Source organism: Notolepis coatsorum, assembly GCF_963971535.1.
Source record: "Notolepis coatsorum genome assembly, chromosome: 13".
In the NCBI taxonomy this organism is placed as follows: domain Eukaryota; kingdom Metazoa; phylum Chordata; class Actinopteri; order Aulopiformes; family Paralepididae; genus Notolepis; species Notolepis coatsorum.
In genome coordinates, this window is record NC_140177.1 from 64,137,763 (window position 1) to 64,156,639 (window position 18,877).

The window sequence follows — 18,877 nt, forward strand, 5'->3', positions numbered from 1 at the left end:
GCAGGTTAGTAAGGGTTAATACTAGATCTACCTGGACCAGACCCAGCAGGTTAGTAAGGGTTAATACTAGATCTACCTGGACCAGACCCAGCAGGTTAGTAAGGGTTAATACTAGATCTAGATCTACCTAAACAAGACCCAGCGTGTTAGTAAGGGTTAATACTAGATCTAGATCTACCTGGACAAGACCCAGCATGTTAGTAAGGGTTAATACTAGATCTAGATCTACCTGGACAAGACCCAGCAGGTTAGTAAGGGTTAATACTAGATCTAGATCTACCTGGACAAGACCCAGCAGGTTAGTAAGGGTTAATACTAGATCTACCTGGACCAGACCCAGCAGGTTAGTAAGGGTTAATACTAGATCTACCTGGACCAGACCCAGCAGGTTAGTAAGGGTTAATACTAGATCTACCTGGACCAGACCCAGCAGGTTAGTAAGGGTTAATACTAGATCTACCTGGACCAGACCCAGCAGGTTAGTAAGGGTTAATACTAGATCTAGATCTACCTAAACAAGACCCAGCGTGTTAGTAAGGGTTAATACTAGATCTAGATCTACCTGGACAAGACCCAGCAGGTTAGTAAGGGTTAATACTAGATCTACCTGGACCAGACCCAGCAGGTTAGTAAGGGTTAATACTAGATCTACCTGGACCAGACCCAGCAGGTTAGTAAGGGTTAATACTAGATCTACCTGGACCAGACCCAGCAGGTTAGTAAGGGTTAATACTAGATCTACCTGGACCAGACCCAGCAGGTTAGTAAGGGTTAATACTAGATCTACCTGGACCAGACCCAGCAGGTTAGTAAGGGTTAACACTAGATCTACCTGGACAAGACCCAGCAGGTTAGTAAGGGTTAATACTAGATCTAGATCTACCTGGACAAGACCCAGTGGGTTTGTAAGGGTTAATACTAGATCTACCTGGACCAGACCCAGCAGGTTAGTAAGGGTTAATACTAGATCTACCTGGACAAGACCCAGCAGGTTAGTAAGGGTTAATACTAGATCTGCCTGGACAAGACCCAGCAGGTTAGTAAGGGTTAATACTAGATCTACCTGGACCAGACCCAGCAGGTTAGTAAGGGTTAATACTAGATCTACCTGGACCAGACCCAGCAGGTTAGTAAGGGTTAATACTAGATCTACCTGGACCAGACCCAGCAGGTTAGTAAGGGTTAATACTAGATCTACCTGGACCAGACCCAGCAGGTTAGTAAGGGTTAATACTAGATCTACCTGGACAAGACCCAGCAGGTTAGTAAGGGTTAATACTGCACAGTGACTCCCTGTGATGTGATGATGTGATGTTGTTCTAACTGGTTGTGTCTCTTCAGACTAAATACAACATGACTCTGGACCATCGCTCGAGAATATTCCAGAATCTCAACGGAGCTATCGGTAAGACACAAAAACACACACACACACACACACACACACCATTCTATATGTAACCACTTAAACGCTGTCTGCTGTTATTATTGGATTTATAAACGTCTCTCTCTCTCTCTCTCTCCCTCTCTCTTTCGCTCTGCTCTCTCTCTCTCTCTCTCTCTCTCTCTCTCTCTCTCTCTCTCTCTCTCTCTCTCTCTCTCTCTCTCTCTCTCTCTCTCTCTCACAGAGGAGGTGGTGTTAAAGTTTGAGAAGGCCAGAGTTAGAGCAAGGAATGTTGCCTATGACACACTTCCTGTTATTATCCATGGCAATGGCCCCACCAAGGTAATCACCCAATGACAGCCCCTCTCACCTTCCCTCTCCTTTTGTTATTCCCCCCCCCCCCCCCCCTGCACTATGGAACTATTTAATAAAAAATAATCTTGCTTCTTTATCAAGTTAAATCACAGAGTTGGTCTGAATAAACCCTCCTAACAGTTATGTAACAAACAGAGAACCCCTCCTAACCCTTTCACTGCCACACGACAGAAGGTTAACCCTTTACTTCCTGACAAGATACAGAAATTGTTCTGTGAGAGAGCTGGACTCCAAAGATATAACCTTAGAGGGAAACTCAAACTGGAACAGCAATCTTCAAGACTAACCAGGAAGGCTATGTGTATTTCTCTGTGTGGAGTTACCTTGTGGAATAATCTGGAGGAGGAGATCAAATCCAGTCAATCCATAAATATATTAAAGAGGAAATTCAAAATGATGGTGTTCACAAAATACACCAGGGAGGAAGACCAACGTATTATATGAGAATGATTTGAAGGGTGACATGAGAGTATAGTCTAGCGTGTGTGTGTGTGTGTGTGCATGTGTGTGTGTGTGTGCATGTGTGATTGTGTTGTGTGTAGTTGAAGTATTTGCAAATTGTATGGTATTATATGTATTGGTAATCGTGTCATATACTTGCTGAAGTATATAGTTATTGATGGGGGATGGAAACATATAAGCTTTGCTTCTTCCATCTCCTTTTCAAACAGTGTATAGTTTCTGGCTGTTTTATTTTTAAACGTTTTGGGGGGGGGGGGGTCCTCTTTTCCCATTTCATTTATTTTCAAATGTTGTTTTGCCGGACAATGGTAGCCAAACTAACACTGTGGTTTGAAATAAAACGATTGAATATTGAATCTTACTATTACACAACCGAGTGATGGCATCCGCGGAGCTAATGATGCTAATGATGGAGCATCGCCGTCGGTTGTGTGATTAGTAAAGGGTTAACCGGCTGTTGTGTGGCAGTGAAAGGGCTAACGTTGATGTAGGACACAGAGACAGAACCCCCTCCTAACGGTGATGTAGGACACAGAGACAGAACCCCCCCCTAACGGTGATGTAGGACACAGAGACAGAACCCCCTCCTAACGGTGATGTAGGACACAGAGACAGAACCCCCCCTAACAGTGATGTAGGACACAGAGACAGAACCCCCCCCTAACAGTGATGTAGGACACAGAGACAGAACCCCCCCCTAACAGTGATGTAGGACACAGAGACAGAACCCCCCCCTAACAGTGATGTAGGACACAGAGACAGAACCCCCCCTAACAGTGATGTAGGACACAGAGACAGAACCCCCCCTAACAGTGATGTAGGACACAGAGACAGAACCCCCCCTAACGGTGATGTAGGACACAGAGACAGAACCCCTCTGTAACCGATGATTCTGTAAACGGATAGTTTCTCTGTGACGTGGTTGTGTTTCTCTCATCCTCAATGATTAAACACGGTGCAGTTACCTGTAATGGCCACAAGGAGCCATTCTTCCATAGTGAAGCTTTAATGTTGGGGTTAAATTATGTCATTATGTTTATAAACTACTCGGGGAGCAACTGAAGCTATAATCATATATTTTTTTCTTTTATCAAGTTTTTTTTTCTTTTCAATCATAATAATAATCACAAGACTATGATAAATAATAAATACCTACAGATCAAAACTTAACTAAATATACAAAATACCAAATAAAAATAAAAACAAACAAGACATTGGACTCCCCCCCCCCCCCCCCCACTCTGCTGGATCCCCCACGACCAACACCCCCTCCCCCACTCTGCTGGATCCCCTCCCCCCCTCTGCTGGATCCCCTCCCCCCCTCTGCTGGATCCCCTCCCCCCTCCCCCACTCTGCTGGATCCCCTCCCCCGTCCCCCCCTCTGCTGGATCCCCCCCCCCCCTGCTGGATCCTCTCCCCCCCTCTGCTGGATCCCCTCCCCCCTCCCCCACTCTGCTGGATCCCCTCCCCCCTCCCCCACTCTGCTGGATCCCCTTACCTCTCTGCATTTCAGCTACTGTCTCTGAGTTCTACAAGGGTGATTGGCCTCCCCAATTCCCCAGCCTCTTCCTCGGATAATTTCAGTATTTCAATAAACGTTTATATGATCAAAGTTGACCTGAGCTATACAGTTGTGAATAAAATGTTCTAAAAGTGTCATTAATCTTTTTTGAGTCAGTGGTGACTGCTCCTTGTTGTGTCCTGATTGAGTGGATATCCCAACATGTGCTATAATCATATATTTTATATTTAATCTCTCTCTCTTCCCTCTCTCTCTCCTCTCTCCTCTCTTCTCTCTTCTCTCTCTTCTCTCTAGCTCCAGTTAAATTATCTAGGTAACTACGTACCAACAGCGTGGACTCATGAAACAGGATGTGGCATCTGTGATGACGACCTCCTCTACCTCAGTGACACCCCTGTAAGTGTGTAAGGGTTGAACACATTTATTATTCAGCTTCATACAGGCTACACGTTTATTATTCAGCTTCATACAGGCTACATGTTTATTATTCAGCTTCATACAGGCTACATGTTTATTATTCAGCTTCATACAGGCTACATGTTTATTATTCAGCTTCATACAGGCTACATGTTTATTATTCAGCTTCATACAGGCTACATGTTTATCATTCAGCTTCATACAGGCTACATGTTTATTATTCAGCTTCATACAGCCGCTACATGTTTATTATTCAGCTTCATACAGGCTACACATTTATTATTCAGCTTCATACAGGCTACATGTTTATTATTCAGCTTCATACAGGCTACATGTTTATTATTCAGCTTCATACAGGGACCATGTTTATTATTCAGCTTCATACAGGCTACATGTTTATTATTCAGCTTCATACAGCCGCTACATGTTTATTATTCAGCTTCATACAGGCTACACATTTATTATTCAGCTTCATACAGGCTACATGTTTATTATTCAGCTTCATACAGGCTACATGTTTATTATTCAGCTTCATACAGGGACCATGTTTATTATTCAGCTTCATACAGGCTACATGTTTATTATTCAGCTTCCTACATGCTACATGTTTATTATTCAGCTTCATACAGGCTACATGTTTATTATTCAGCTTCATACAGGCTACATGTTTATTATTCAGCATCATACAGGCTACATGTTTATTATTCAGCTTCATACAGGGACCATGTTTATTATTCAGCTTCATACAGGGACCATGTTTATTATTCAGCTTCATACAGGCTACATGTTTATTATTCAGCTTCATACAGGCTACATGTTTATTATTCAGCTTCCTACATGCTACATGTTTATTATTCAGCTTCATACAGGCTACATGTTTATTATTCAGCTTCATACAGGCTACATGTTTATTATTCAGCTTCATACAGGCTACATGTTTATTATTCAGCTTCATACAGGGACCATGTTTATTATTCAGCTTCATACAGGCTACATGTTTATTATTCAGCTTCATACAGGCTACATGTTTATTATTCAGCTTCATACATGCTACATGTTTATTATTCAGCTTCATACAGGCTACATGTTTATTATTCAGCTTCATACAGGCTACATGTTTATTATTCAGCTTCATACAGGCTACATGTTTATTATTCAGCTTCATACAGGCTACATGTTTATTATTCAGCTTCATACAGGCTACATGTTTATTATTCAGCTTCATACAGGCTACATGTTTATTATTCAGCTTCATACAGCCGCTACATGTTTATTATTCAGCTTCATACAGGCTACATGTTTATTATTCAGCTTCATACAGGCTACATGTTTATTATTCAGCTTCATACAGGCTACATGTTTATTATTCAGCTTCATACAGGCTACATGTTTATTATTCAGCTTCATACAGGCTACATGTTTATTATTCAGCTTCATACAGGCTACATGTTTATTATTCAGCTTCATACAGGCTACATGTTTATTATTCAGCTTCATACAGGGACCATGTTTATTATTCAGCTTCATACAGGCTCCATGTTTATTATTCAGCTTCATACAGGCTACATGTTTATTATTCAGCTTCATACAGGCTACATGTTTATTATTCAGCTTCATACAGGCTACATGTTTATTATTCAGCTTCATACAGGCTACATGTTTATTATTCAGCTTCATACAGCCGCTACATGTTTATTATTCAGCTTCATACAGCCGCTACATGTTTATTATTCAGCTTCATACAGCCGCTACATGTTTATTATTCAGCTTCATACAGCCGCTACATGTTTATTATTCAGCTTCATACAGCCGCTACATGTTTATTATTCAGCTTCATACAGCCGCTACATGTTTATTATTCAGCTTCATACAGGCTACATGTTTATTATTCAGCTTCATACATGCTACATGTTTATTATTCAGCTTCATACAGGGACCATGTTTATTATTCAGCTTCATACAGGCTACATGTTTATTATTCAGCTTCATACAGGCTACATGTTTATTATTCAGCTTCATACAGGCTACATGTTTATTATTCAGCTTCATACAGGCTACATGTTTATTATTCAGCTTCATACAGGCTACATGTTTATTATTCAGCTTCATACAGGGACCATGTTTATTATTCAGCTTCATACAGGCTACATGTTTATTATTCAGCTTCATACAGCCGCTACATGTTTATTATTCAGCTTCATACAGCCGCTACATGTTTATTATTCAGCTTCATACAGCCGCTACATGTTTATTATTCAGCTTCATACAGGCTACATGTTTATTATTCAGCTTCATACAGCCGCTACATGTTTATTATTCAGCTTCATACAGCCGCTACATGTTTATTATTCAGCTTCATACAGGCTACATGTTTATTATTCAGCTTCATACAGGCTACATGTTTATTATTCAGCTTCATACAGGCTACATGTTTATTATTCAGCTTCATACAGGCTACATGTTTATTATTCAGCTTCATACAGGGACCATGTTTATTATTCAGCTTCATACAGGCTACATGTTTATTATTCAGCTTCATACAGGGACCATGTTTATTATTCAGCTTCATACAGGCTACATGTTTATTATTCAGCTTCATACAGGCTACATGTTTATTATTCAGCTTCATACATGCAACATGTTTATTATTCAGCTTCATACAGGCTACATGTTTATTATTCAGCTTCATACAGGCTACATGTTTATTATTCAGCTTCATACAGGCTACATGTTTATTATTCAGCTTCATACAGGCTACATGTTTATTATTCAGCTTCATACAGGCTACATGTTTATTATTCAGCTTTATACAGGCTACATGTTTATTATTCAGCTTCATACAGGCTACATGTTTATTATTCAGCTTCATACAGCCGCTACATGTTTATTATTCAGCTTCATACAGGCTACATGTTTATTATTCAGCTTCATACAGGCTACATGTTTATTATTCAGCTTCATACAGGCTACATGTTTATTATTCAGCTTCATACAGGCTACATGTTTATTATTCAGCTTCATACAGTGTTGTGTAGTGTGTGTTGAAGTGTGTGGTAACAGTGTTGTGTAGTGTGTGTTGAAGTGTGCGGTAACAGTGTTGTGTAGTGTGTGTGGTAACAGTGTTGTGTAGTGTGTGTTGAAGTGTGTGGTAACAGTGTTGTGTAGTGTGTGTGGTAACAGTGTTGTGTAGTGTGTGTTGAAGTGTGTGGTAACAGTGTTGTGTAGTGTGTGTGGTAACAGTGTTGTGTAGTGTGTGTGGTAACAGTGTTGTGTTGTGTAGTGTGTGTTGAAGTGTGTGGTAACAGTGTTGTGTAGTGTGTGTGGTAACAGTGTTGTGTAGTGTGTGTGGTAACAGTGTTGTGTAGTGTGTGTTGAAGTGTGTGGTAACAGTGTTGTGTAGTGTGTGTTGAAGTGTGTGGTAACAGTGTTGTGTAGTGTGTGTTGAACCAAATACTTATTCCAAACTTGGCTGGAGCGCATTGGACTTTACTTCTGTCTCTCTGTTTCTCACTCAGCCTTTTGTATCGAATCACCGTCCCGGAGCACGGGGGGGAGTGTTCTCACTCACCCCTTTTGGGGTGCGAGACGGCGCTGATTCGTTTCACCCCCCGCTGAACGGGATCAGCTGGCAGAGGTGGTCTCGGGTTCGGCCCCCGGGAGAACGGGGGGTGTGGCTTTGCGAGCTTGTACCTTTTCACGGGCGTGGCGCCTGGTGCTGACATAACGTCATAAATTTTGTTTGCCATTGCTATGTCTATACATTGTTCGAATGCATTTATTTCTATTAGACCAGTGGTGCCCAACCAGTCGGCCGTGGTCGACCAGTAGATCAATGACATGTAATATAATTGCCACAAGCGATGGGATAATGTTAGCTTCTGAACAGGCTAGTTAACTAGCGTTAGCCATTAGCCATTGCTGTATACTATACTTTCTTGTTCGAATGCATTTATTTCTATTAGACCAGTGGTGCCCAACCAGTCGGCCGTGGTCGACCAGTAGATCGCTCAAAACGCTCAAAAGCGGACTCTACAACACCATCCATTCGTGATAAAATGGGGTGGGTTATATTGACAAGGCTTGACAACAGAGGTTCAAATATAACTTCATATTTATTGGCAATTTGTTCATTTTATATCAACATCCAGAGTCCGCAGTCGTGTTAAGACATTCCCGTTTACATTTTCGGTCGACCAGTAGATCAATGACATTCAATATAATCGATGCGAGCAATGTTACTAGAAAAATGGTTATAAAGCTAACTAGCGGTAGCCGTTAGCTTAGCGTTATTGTTAACCCTGCAAAACGATCAAAAGCGGACTCTACAACAGAGTTCCATTCGTGAGGGGTGGGTTATATTGACGAGGCTTGACAACAGAGGTGGGGGGAAGTTCGCATCAGATCTCGGAACGGGCAGAACGGAACGAAATAGAAACGAATAGGGTGAGTGAGAAAAGGCCCTCTGTCTCTCTCTTTCTCTCTCTCTCTCTTTCTCTCTCTCTCTCTGTCTCTGTCTCTGTCTCTCTCTGTCTCTCTCTTTCTCTCTCTCTGTGTCTCTCTCTCTCTCTCTGTGCGCATGCGTGTGTATGGTGGTGTGTTGAGTGGTGCTGAGAGTCTGCGGAGTACGCGTGAGTTTTCTAACTTTTCTATCTTTATGTTGTTTGTCAAATTGTGAATTAGACTGTGGTTTATTTGACTGGTTGTGTGTTGGTGGTGTGCTGGTAGCGTTGTCACTGTTCGCTTGGGCAGCTGTCTGCTGTCACGGTGACATGGATTTCGCAAAGCTGACCAGAAAACATGGTTTTAAGGTCTCGCCGGCATTTCCGTGCTCGGTGGAAGACTGTAGTCTGGCTGTTGCGAGGGTGGTGGGCGCTCCGAGCGTTAAATCTGACATGGGGGGGGGGGGGGGGGGGGGGGTGGTAGAAAAGAATAAAAAGGATGGAGGTGAAGATGGGGTGGAGGGTGAGGATGGAGTTGATTTGCAAAGACAGGGTGGGGGAGGGGCTGGTGTCTGCAAGGACACGATAAGTAGCCAGGAGAAAAGTGGACCTGTTGATGGCACAGAGGCAAAGGCCACAGGTGGTGAGGTCGGAGTGGAGGAAGGAGTGGTAGAGGATATTGACATGGGGGAGGAGGAAGACAAGCTGAAGGTCGTCAGGCAGAAGAGGAAGTCAGGAGTGGACGGGTTAAGCTCTCAGGCTAAGAAAGCGGGTGTGGGCACAGTGATCAGTAGTACGCAGAGTACGCAGGAAGATATAGGGGAGGACTTGGATGGAGGCGATGGGAATGAGTCTGATGATTGGGGCAGTGTGGCATCTGTAGATGCAAAAGCAGAACTTCCCTATAGTTTGTCCGAAATGAAAATGTTTTTAAGGACAACAAAGAATAGGAAGGGTGTAAAAATAGGACAGTTTTTTCCGGATAGGGAGCAGTTCATTGTTTCCTCCAGAAGCAACATGAAGTGTAAAGGAGATGGTCGTTTTACTGATCAAGAAGTGTTTAGGTTGAGGAAGTTGGTACAGAGGGTTAGGAAGGACCTCAACAAAGAAGATGACGATGGGGGGGAATCGGTATAGTTTTGTTGTTTTGGTGACTTTGTTCACGTGGGTGGTTTACTCTTTATTTTTAATGAGCAGTAATTTTAGAGTGGCCACGTTAAATTTGAATGGGGCAAGGGACATAAAGAAAAGAGCTCTGTTATATGAAATGATCAAAGTGAAAAGCATTGATGTTATGTTGGTGCAGGAAACGCATAGTGATATGTCAAATGAAACGGACTGGAAGACAGAATGGAAGGGTGAGGTGGTTTTAAACTCCCTGAGCTCAGTGAGTGGGGGGATTGGCATTTTGTCTTCAAAACTTTTTGTACCATTATCTTATGATATACAGTCGAAAGTGAAGGGGAGGCTAATGGTAGTAAAAGCCAAGTTTGAAAGGCATACTATGGTTTTTATTAATATTTATGCGCCCGTGGTTGGTTCAGAGAGAGCTTTGTTTTTAAATGAGCTCAATGACACTCTGATGAGTTGTAATTCTGATTATTTCTTATTTCTGGGTGGTGATTTTAATTGCACTCAGAATAATTTTTTAGACGGGAATCACACTGAACCTCACAGAGAATCACAGAGGATTTTAAATCAACTCATAGAAACGCATGATCTTGTAGACATTTGGAGAAGGTTAAATGACAACAAGAGACAATATACTTGGACTCATGTTAGAGAAAATGTAATTTCTCTAGCTAGGTTGGATAGGTTTTATTGTTTTAAACATCATTGTGGAGTTGTTAAGATGTGTAAAATTATGCCTGTAGGTTTTACTGATCATTCGTTGGTTTTAAGTGATGTTTTTATTTCAAGGGTAAAACCAAAGAGTGCATATTGGCACTTTAACTCCACATTACTGTGTGATGTTAATTTTAAGGAGACTTTTATTTCTTTTTGGAAAAGGTTTAGGTGTGAAAAACAGGATTTTATGTCCCTGAGGCAGTGGTGGGACTGTGGGAAAGTTCAAATAAAACAGTTATGTCAGCAATACACTCTTAATGTCACACGGGGCATTACAAGGTCAATGAGGGATCTAGAGGCTGAGATTGAGGGCCTTCAGAATATGTTTGAGTCCACACGGAGTCGAGGATATTTTGAAGTCCTAAAATCCAAGAAAAGTATGCTTAAAGATCTGCTAGGCATACAAGCACAGGGAGCATTGGTTCGGTCGAGGTTCCAAAGTGCTAATTTGATGGATGCACCTTCCAGTTTTTTTTTGGTATGGAAAAGAAAATGGGCATAGCCGTTTTCTGCACACTCTGCGTACGGCTGAAGGACGAGAGCTAATAGAGGACGGAGAGATTCGTCAGGAAGCTGTGGGTTTTTATTCACAGTTGTATAAAAGTGAATATAAGGAGAATGAACCGCTGTTTGATTCTTTTTGCGAGGGTCTTCCGAAGATCTCTGAGGAAGAGAATACCGGTCTTGGGGACCCTCTGGGTCTGAATGAACTGTACACTGCACTGCAGGGAATGGAGGGGGGGAAAGCCCCTGGCATTGATGGACTGACCATTGAGTTTTACAAAGCTTTCTGGGAGGAGATGGGTGTAGATCTGCTGGAGGTGCTCAATGAGAGTTTTGAGGAAATGTCCTTGCCTTTGAGCTGCAGGAGAGCGGTGATAACTTTGTTACCCAAGAAAGGAGATCTACAAGACATTAAGAACTGGCGGCCTGTTGCGATTCTCTGTTCGGATTACAAGCTCCTGTCGAAAGCCCTGGCCAACAGACTCAGGGAGGTGATTGGGGAAATCGTACATAAAGATCAAACATACTGTGTGCCTGGCAGATCCATTACAGACAATGTGTCTCTAGTTAGGGATGTTTTGGATGTCTCTAGTTCTTTAGGCTTAGATGTTGGGTTTATTTCACTGGACCAAGAAAAAGCTTTTGACAGGGTTGAGCACCTCTATCTTTGGAAGATTTTGGAGCGTTTTGGTCTCAGCCCGGGTCTTATAGCGATGATCAAAGTTTTGTACCAAGACATTAAGAGTGTATTGAAGATCAATGGGGGTTTGAGTGCTCCGTTCAATGTAGAACGTGGGGTCAAGCAAGGGTGTCCATTGTCAGGAATGTTGTACGCTATTTCCATTGAACCTCTACTGCATAAGATACGGGCTGAAATCTGCGGTCTGGTTTTACCAGGTTTGAAAAATGCACAGATATTATCTGCATATGCTGATGACGTTTTAATCCTGGTCACAAACCAAAATTATGTTAATGTTCTAGGGGAATGTGTTAGTGATTTTAGTTTTTTTAACAATGGCAAGGGTAAATTGGAAAAAGAGCGAGGCATTAGCAGTGGGGAGGTGGTCTGGTGGTTTACCAGTCTTGTCAGGGGGCTTAAAATGGAAAAGAGGAGGTATCAAGTATCTGGGCATTTTTTTAGGTGATGAGGTAACAGTAAAAAATAATTTTGAAGGGCTAATAGAAAAGATGAAAGGAAGAGTAGATAAATGGAAGTGGTTGTTACCAAAGATGTCCTTCAGAGGAAGGGTGTTGATAATAAAGCCCCCTGGTAGCTTCTGCACTATGGCATCGTTTGGCTTGTATGGAGCCACCGGAATGTTGCAAGTGTGATTTTAAGGAGGGCAAATGGGTTCGGTGTTGATGCTGGTTTGTTTTTAATGGATGGTCATTTGTTAAATTTGTCTCCATTCTACAAAGGGGTTTTTAAAGCATGGAATTTATTTAAAAGATAAGTGTCTGAACCTGCTCTTTCATTGTATTGGTTGTTGGGAGAACCTCTTGTCGGTGGGGCAAGATTGGACATTACGGACAGTTCAACACCAGGACTCAGACACATACTGAGCAAAAACGTAATACTCACGCTGGGGAAAATTGTGGATGTAGCTGGGCCAAGGTTAGAGGATGGACATGCTGTGGCTAAACTGCTAGGTCTGAATTCAGTTAGACAAATGGATTATATTTTAAAACGGTGGGCTGAAAGACTGTCGTTGGATTATTTCGAACTTTTGAGGATGTACTGTGCGGGGGAGGAGATCCCAGATGAAGAGGACCCTTTTCCAGAGGTGGAACTTTATACAGATGTTAATGGTTCTTCTGGGCGCCTTTTGGACTAAACCGGTTCGAAAGGACTGGATTTATATACTGTCGGTGGTAAAGTTATTTACAAATGTTGTGTCAAAGCTATCAACGCGGGCAAGCTAAATGGAAAAGAGGACTCTGTGTGGAGAAAACATTTTGATGTGGACTGTGTTTTAAGTCCAGGATGGAGAGCTTTGTACAAACTCCCATAAAAAAAAAGAACTGGGGATTTACAGTGGAGGATTCTCCATGGAGCTGTTGCTGTAAATGCTTTTATTTCGGTTATGAATCCTAATGTTTCAAATGAATGTCCTTTCTGTGGTTGTGTGGAAAATATTTTCCATTGTTTTTTAGAGTGTGGGAGGCTTGAGCTCTTATTTGATACATTAAGAATCCTGTTTCTGTCTTTTAACGAGGAGTGGTCCAAGGCTGTTTTTATATTTGGAGCTGGGTACAGAAGAAGCAATGCGTTTAAGTGGAAACTGTTACATTTCCTGTTGGGTGAAGCAAAATTGGCAATTTATCTTACAAGGAAAAGCAAAATCGAGAGTGAGGTGGTTCAGGAGTTGACCAGTGTGTTTTCAGCATTGGTAAGAGCAAGGGTCTGGATAGATTTTAGATTCTATAAAGAGATGAAAAATGTAGATACTTTTGTGGAACAGTGGTGTTACGAGGAGGTCATTTGCTCGGTGGTGGATGAGGGTTTGGTTTTCTGTGATGTTTTCATGTGAATGTACCATAGGTATTTTCTTTGTTTCATGGTTGTGTTGTTTGGAGTTTGCGTTTTTTTTTCGTGTTTGGTTTTGTTGAGATGTGAGGTATTTTGTTTTTGATTGTATACATTGTAGTATTGGTGTGTAAATAAATAAAGTTTTTTTTATAAAATCAGAAAATCTCTCTCTTCTCTCGCTCTCTCGCTCTCTCGCTCTCTCTCGCTCTCGCTCTCGCTCTCGCTCTCGCTCTCGCTCTCGCTCTCTCTCTCTATTCAAGTGGCTTTATTGGCATGATGCAGCTTGTACATGTTGCCAAAGCAAATGGTTGATAACATAAGCATGGATTACAAAACACATATTAATGTCATAGTATATACAAACATTTTCATCATAAAATAGAACCTAAAATATTACAGCATAAACATGTCCGGTGACTGTCACTCACTGTCCCTCAGTTTGTGGCAGGCAGCAACATAGGCTGCTGCTAGCTCACAGCTTGTTGAGTCCTCCCCTAGTAGGACTGGTAGTTTTCCTGTATCTGGTAGTGCAAGAAAACCTTTTGTTATTAGTTCAAATTTTTTAAAATGCGTTTCTCTATCTTTATATTTTTCACATTTGGTGAGGAAGTGCAACTCAGTTTCAGGCTCACTGAGGATGCAATGACAGCATAGCCTTTGTGTAACTGAGGGGTACAATTCCCTGACTGTATTGATAAGTATGGTATCATTAAACCACTACCGATTATGTACTTTAACTACTGGCCACACAGTACATGATGTAGATATGATGAACACTTTCCCACCTGATGAAACGAAGTCCACACAAATGTATAAATCAAATATTTTATATAGCAAAGGGTATATACAACATTCACTTAATGACATTTATGATTTGAATGCACTTGTAAGGCAAATGAGTATTCGTAGGCAAATCAACATTGAATGTCCAATCTCTGGTTACGCAGGGAGCAAGTATACAACCTGGTTCTTTAGGGAACTATAGCGATGGTACTTAAATGATTATAGCTGGATACCCTAAAGGGGGGTCCCGCTGGTTGTAAGTCAGTAGGGGGGGGGGGTTTAGGAGAGCCGCCGGCGATATCCCATCTGGCCAACGATTTCTTGGGAGAATTCAGAGTGCTGAACACGGTGCCCACAGAACCTCGGTCCACAGATGAATACAGCTGGGCCCTCTTGTAGACGGTAGCTGCCGGTCCACAACGAAGAGACGTGAGGCGACCTCACTCGGGGTAGAGCGCCGTCTCACCTGGACTCCTCTCGGGGGGTAGTTCCAACACTCAGCAGTGTTGGCTGTTATCCATGGCATAATCAAAGCACCCAAAGCAAGTAGATAATCCAAGCCGTGTAGGGCTCGCCGTCGTCCGGGTAAAGTAATCCAATGTGCAGGTCCACTCGTCCTGGCCCAGAACTCCTCGGATGAAAGCACCACACGTGGTCTGCCCAGCCTGGTTAAGACTCTAGATAACGCCAGGAACGATGGGGGTACTGCTCACTTTATAACTCTAACCGAACGATGCACCATACATAATAGACTATTATTAACTTAATAGAAATACGTCCCACTCGACGGTATAGTGCCAAACTATGACAATTCAACTATTAATCCACACGATGTCTCAATGCCTATTCTGAGGCCAAGTAGGCCATACTGCACCACATGTGCGTCGTGGGTGAGGCTTCACGTCTGTTACTAGGTTGGAGGGTAAAGGACTAATGGACTAAAAGAAAGTTCTACTTTACTTGCGCCATATATATATGCGCTGTGAACAAATAGTACCATTCGTATTTCGCCAGACGTATTCCTACGCGGAACCGGGCTTGTAACGACATGTTCGTCGGCACGATTGAACTTGAACCAAGGGGCTTGGCTGCTGGCGCCAGGTTCTTGTCCAATGAGAGAATGAAACTATTATGGGCTGTTAGTAGACTAAAGGGATATTCAGTGTATATGTACAAGGAATATACAAGGGATATCAAACGATATACAAATACTATTAAATATATATCTATAAATAAATATATATATTCGGTTTAATCTGATCCTTCACAACACTTTGCTCTGCAGGGAGCCAGGTTTTCCTGTGCCTCCCCTTTTCAACAGCGAGGCTGTGCTCACTCAGTCTGTATTTTGTCAAGGTTCTTTTTAGTTGTTGATCAGTCACCATGCTCAAGTAATCTGCTATGGTGTACTGTCGATTTAGAGCCAGATAGCACTGCATTTTGCTCTGTGCTTTTGTTTGTGTTTTCCAATAGGTGATGTAGTTTTGTTTTAGCTGTGTAGTAATTTGATTTATTCTGATTGGTGATGTGTTCTGTTCCTGAGGTGTGTTAAGAGAGCAGGTTTGTGGACTCAGCCTCAGGACCAGCTGGGTAAGGGGGTTCCTGATGCTCCTCAGCTCTTGGCACTGCAGGGCTTGATAATGGTACGAGAGGGGGTCACTTCGTTTTAGGTGTGTCCAAAAGTTAATTGCTCTTTTTTGTATTTTTAGTATTAGTGGGTAACGGCCTAATTCTGCCCTGCATGCATTGTTTGTAGTTTTCCTCTGGACATGTAGGATAATCTTACAGAACTCTGCATGCAGGGTCTCAATGGGGTGTTTGTCCCATTGGGTAAAGTCTTGTTTTGTAAGTGGACCCCACACCTCACTGCCATAGAGTGCAATTGGTTCAATAACACATTCAATTAATTTTAACCAAATTCGAATTGGTATTTCTGTTTGTATATTTCTTTTTATGGCGTAGAAAGCCTGGCGCGCTTTCCCTCTCAGCTCATTGACTGCTTCCTTAAAATGTCCAGTTGAACTTAGTTTTAGGCCTAAATAGGTGTAATGTGTGCAGTACTCTACATGTTTTGTACCAATTGAGAACTTTGGTAGGACGTCCTGAGATCTGGATCTTTTTTGGAATATCATTATTTTGGTCTTTTTGCGGTTTACTGCCAGGGCCCAGGTCTGACAGTAATGGTCTAGCAGGTCCAGGCTCTGCTGTAGGCAGTCTGCTGTGGGGGACAACACAACCAGGTCATCTGCAAAGAGCAGGCATTTCACTTCCCGATTGTGGAGACTTACACCGGGGGCAGAGGACTTTTCTAGTATATTAGCCAATTCATTAATATAGATATTGAAGAGTGCCGGGCTGAGGTTGCAGCCCTGACGAACGCCTCGCCCTTGGGTAAAGAATTCTGTTCTTTTTTTGCCAATTTTTACGCTGAACATATTACCAGAGTACATTGATTTAATAATATCATATGTTTTACCCCCTACACCACTCTCTATAACTTTATAGAACAGTCCTGTATGCCAAATAGAATCAAAAGCCTTTTGGAAGTCAATAAAACAGGCATATATTTTGGTTTTATTTTGGTTTATATGTTTATCAATTTGGGTATGTAGGGTGTAAATATGATCGGTTGTGCTGTGTTTTGGTATAAATCCAATTTGGCTTTTACTCAAAGACATTGTGCTTGGTAAGGAAGTTTAAAAGTCTGGTATTCATAATACTACAGAAAACCTTCCCCAGATTACTGTTCACACAGATGCCTCTGTAGTTATTAGGGTCAAATTTGTCTCCGCTTTTATAGATTGGGGTTATGAGTCCGTGATTCCAGATGTCAGGAAAATATCCTACACTCAGGACCAAATTGAATAGTTTTAATATAGCCAATTGGAATTTCTTGTTCATATTTTTCATCATCTCATTCAAGATGCTCTCTTTCTCCTCTCTCTCTCTCTCTCTCTCTCTCTCTCTCTCTCTCTCTATAATATATATATAATCTATGGGTAACTCATGTATTCCCGGTAACCTGCCCCATTTCTAAGCCATATAACCCAGGACGTTATACGAACAACATTCAAATCTTTTCTCATGTCAAGAATGATTGTTATAGATGCCAAATAATTCACCTTTAAAATCATGTAATGAGGGATGGCGGACCTCTAAAGTTGACCTAAGTTACCGGGAATACCAATTCACTATCTCCTCCAATTTAAGAGAGAATTAAAATGTTTTGTAGGGATATCATCATCATGTAACATAATACCATAGTTCTCACAGTTATCTCAAGAGAATTCAAATTTAGCTGAAACTGAAGGAAAAATCCGGGTATGGGATATGAGTCAACATAGTTCATGGCCTTCAATTGATAACAAACATAAAAGGCTTAATTTTCATGGCAGATGCATGATATGGTTTGGGCATGATCTTGGCACCCCAATGAACAACCAAACTGAGTTTCGTCTTTTGTGGCCAATTATTTTAGGAGATAATTACGTTTCACATATTGATCCCAGGTTACCGCGAATACCTATCCTCACAATTCCAGATAAACACTTAAATCTCCTATTTTACTAAAGATAGGTGAGATTTTATTTTTGGAAATCATAACAGCAATAATAAGAGTTAGGTGTAAACCAGAATTACTAGAATGTGTTGTGTTTTGTCTGTTAAAATGAGCAAAAACAAGGAAAGGGTATTCCCAGTAACTTAACAAACAAGTGCAAAAAATACAGTTCTAGAACAAGTATTTAAATTTTTTCTATATTCAAGAAAGTGGAAAGGAACCCAACATTTTCAATTGTCTGCACACAATCGTTGTTTTGTTATTCCAAGATGGCATTTGAACAGAATTTTGGAAAAAACAGGTATTCCTGGTCACCTGAGTTAGGGTTCACCACCATGCCCCTAGTCAGTCTACACCACCACCATGCCCCTAGTCAGTCTACACCACCACCATGCCCCTAGTCAGTCTACACCACCACCATGCCCCTAGTCAGTCTACACCACCACCATGCCCCTAGTCAGTCTACACCACCACCATGCCCCTAGTCAGTCTACACCACCACCATGCCCCTAGTCAGTATACACCACCACCATGCCCCTAGTCCGTCTACACCACCATGCCCCTAGTCAGTCTACACCACCATGCCCCTAGTCAGTCTACACCACCATGCCCCTAGTCAGTCTACACCACCATGTCCCTAGTCAGTCTACACCACCATGCCCCTAGTCAGTCTACACCAACCTGCCCCTAGTCAGTCTACACCACCACCATGCCCCTAGTCAGTCTACACCACCACCATGCCTCTAGTCAGTCTACACCACCACCATGCCCCTAGTCAGTCTACACCACCACCATGCCCCTAGTCAGTCTACACCACCATGCCCCTAGTCAGTCTACACCACCACCATGCCCCTAGTCAGTCTACACCACCACCATGCCCCTAGTCAGTCTACACCACCACCATGCCCCTAGTCAGTCTACACCACCACCATGCCCCTAGTCAGTCTACACCACCACCATGCCCCTAGTCAGTCTACACCACCACCATGCCCCTAGTCAGTCTACACCACCATGCCCCTAGTCAGTCTACACCACCACCATGCCCCTAGTCAGTCTA

At 42.2% G+C, this 18,877-nt stretch overlaps 1 protein-coding gene across 1 annotated transcript in view; it reads left to right on the forward strand.

Moving 5' to 3' along the window:
• The window catches only part of plod3 (procollagen-lysine, 2-oxoglutarate 5-dioxygenase 3), a 113,243-nt gene that overhangs the window by 34,404 nt on the left and 59,962 nt on the right, over nucleotides 1-18,877 (forward strand). The window contains exons 6-8 of the mRNA XM_084327317.1: nucleotides 1,342-1,405; nucleotides 1,626-1,723; nucleotides 4,035-4,136. Coding sequence (XP_084183443.1) covers nucleotides 1,342-1,405; nucleotides 1,626-1,723; nucleotides 4,035-4,136 — 264 coding nt within the window. The remainder of the gene's footprint in view (nucleotides 1-1,341; nucleotides 1,406-1,625; nucleotides 1,724-4,034; nucleotides 4,137-18,877) is intronic.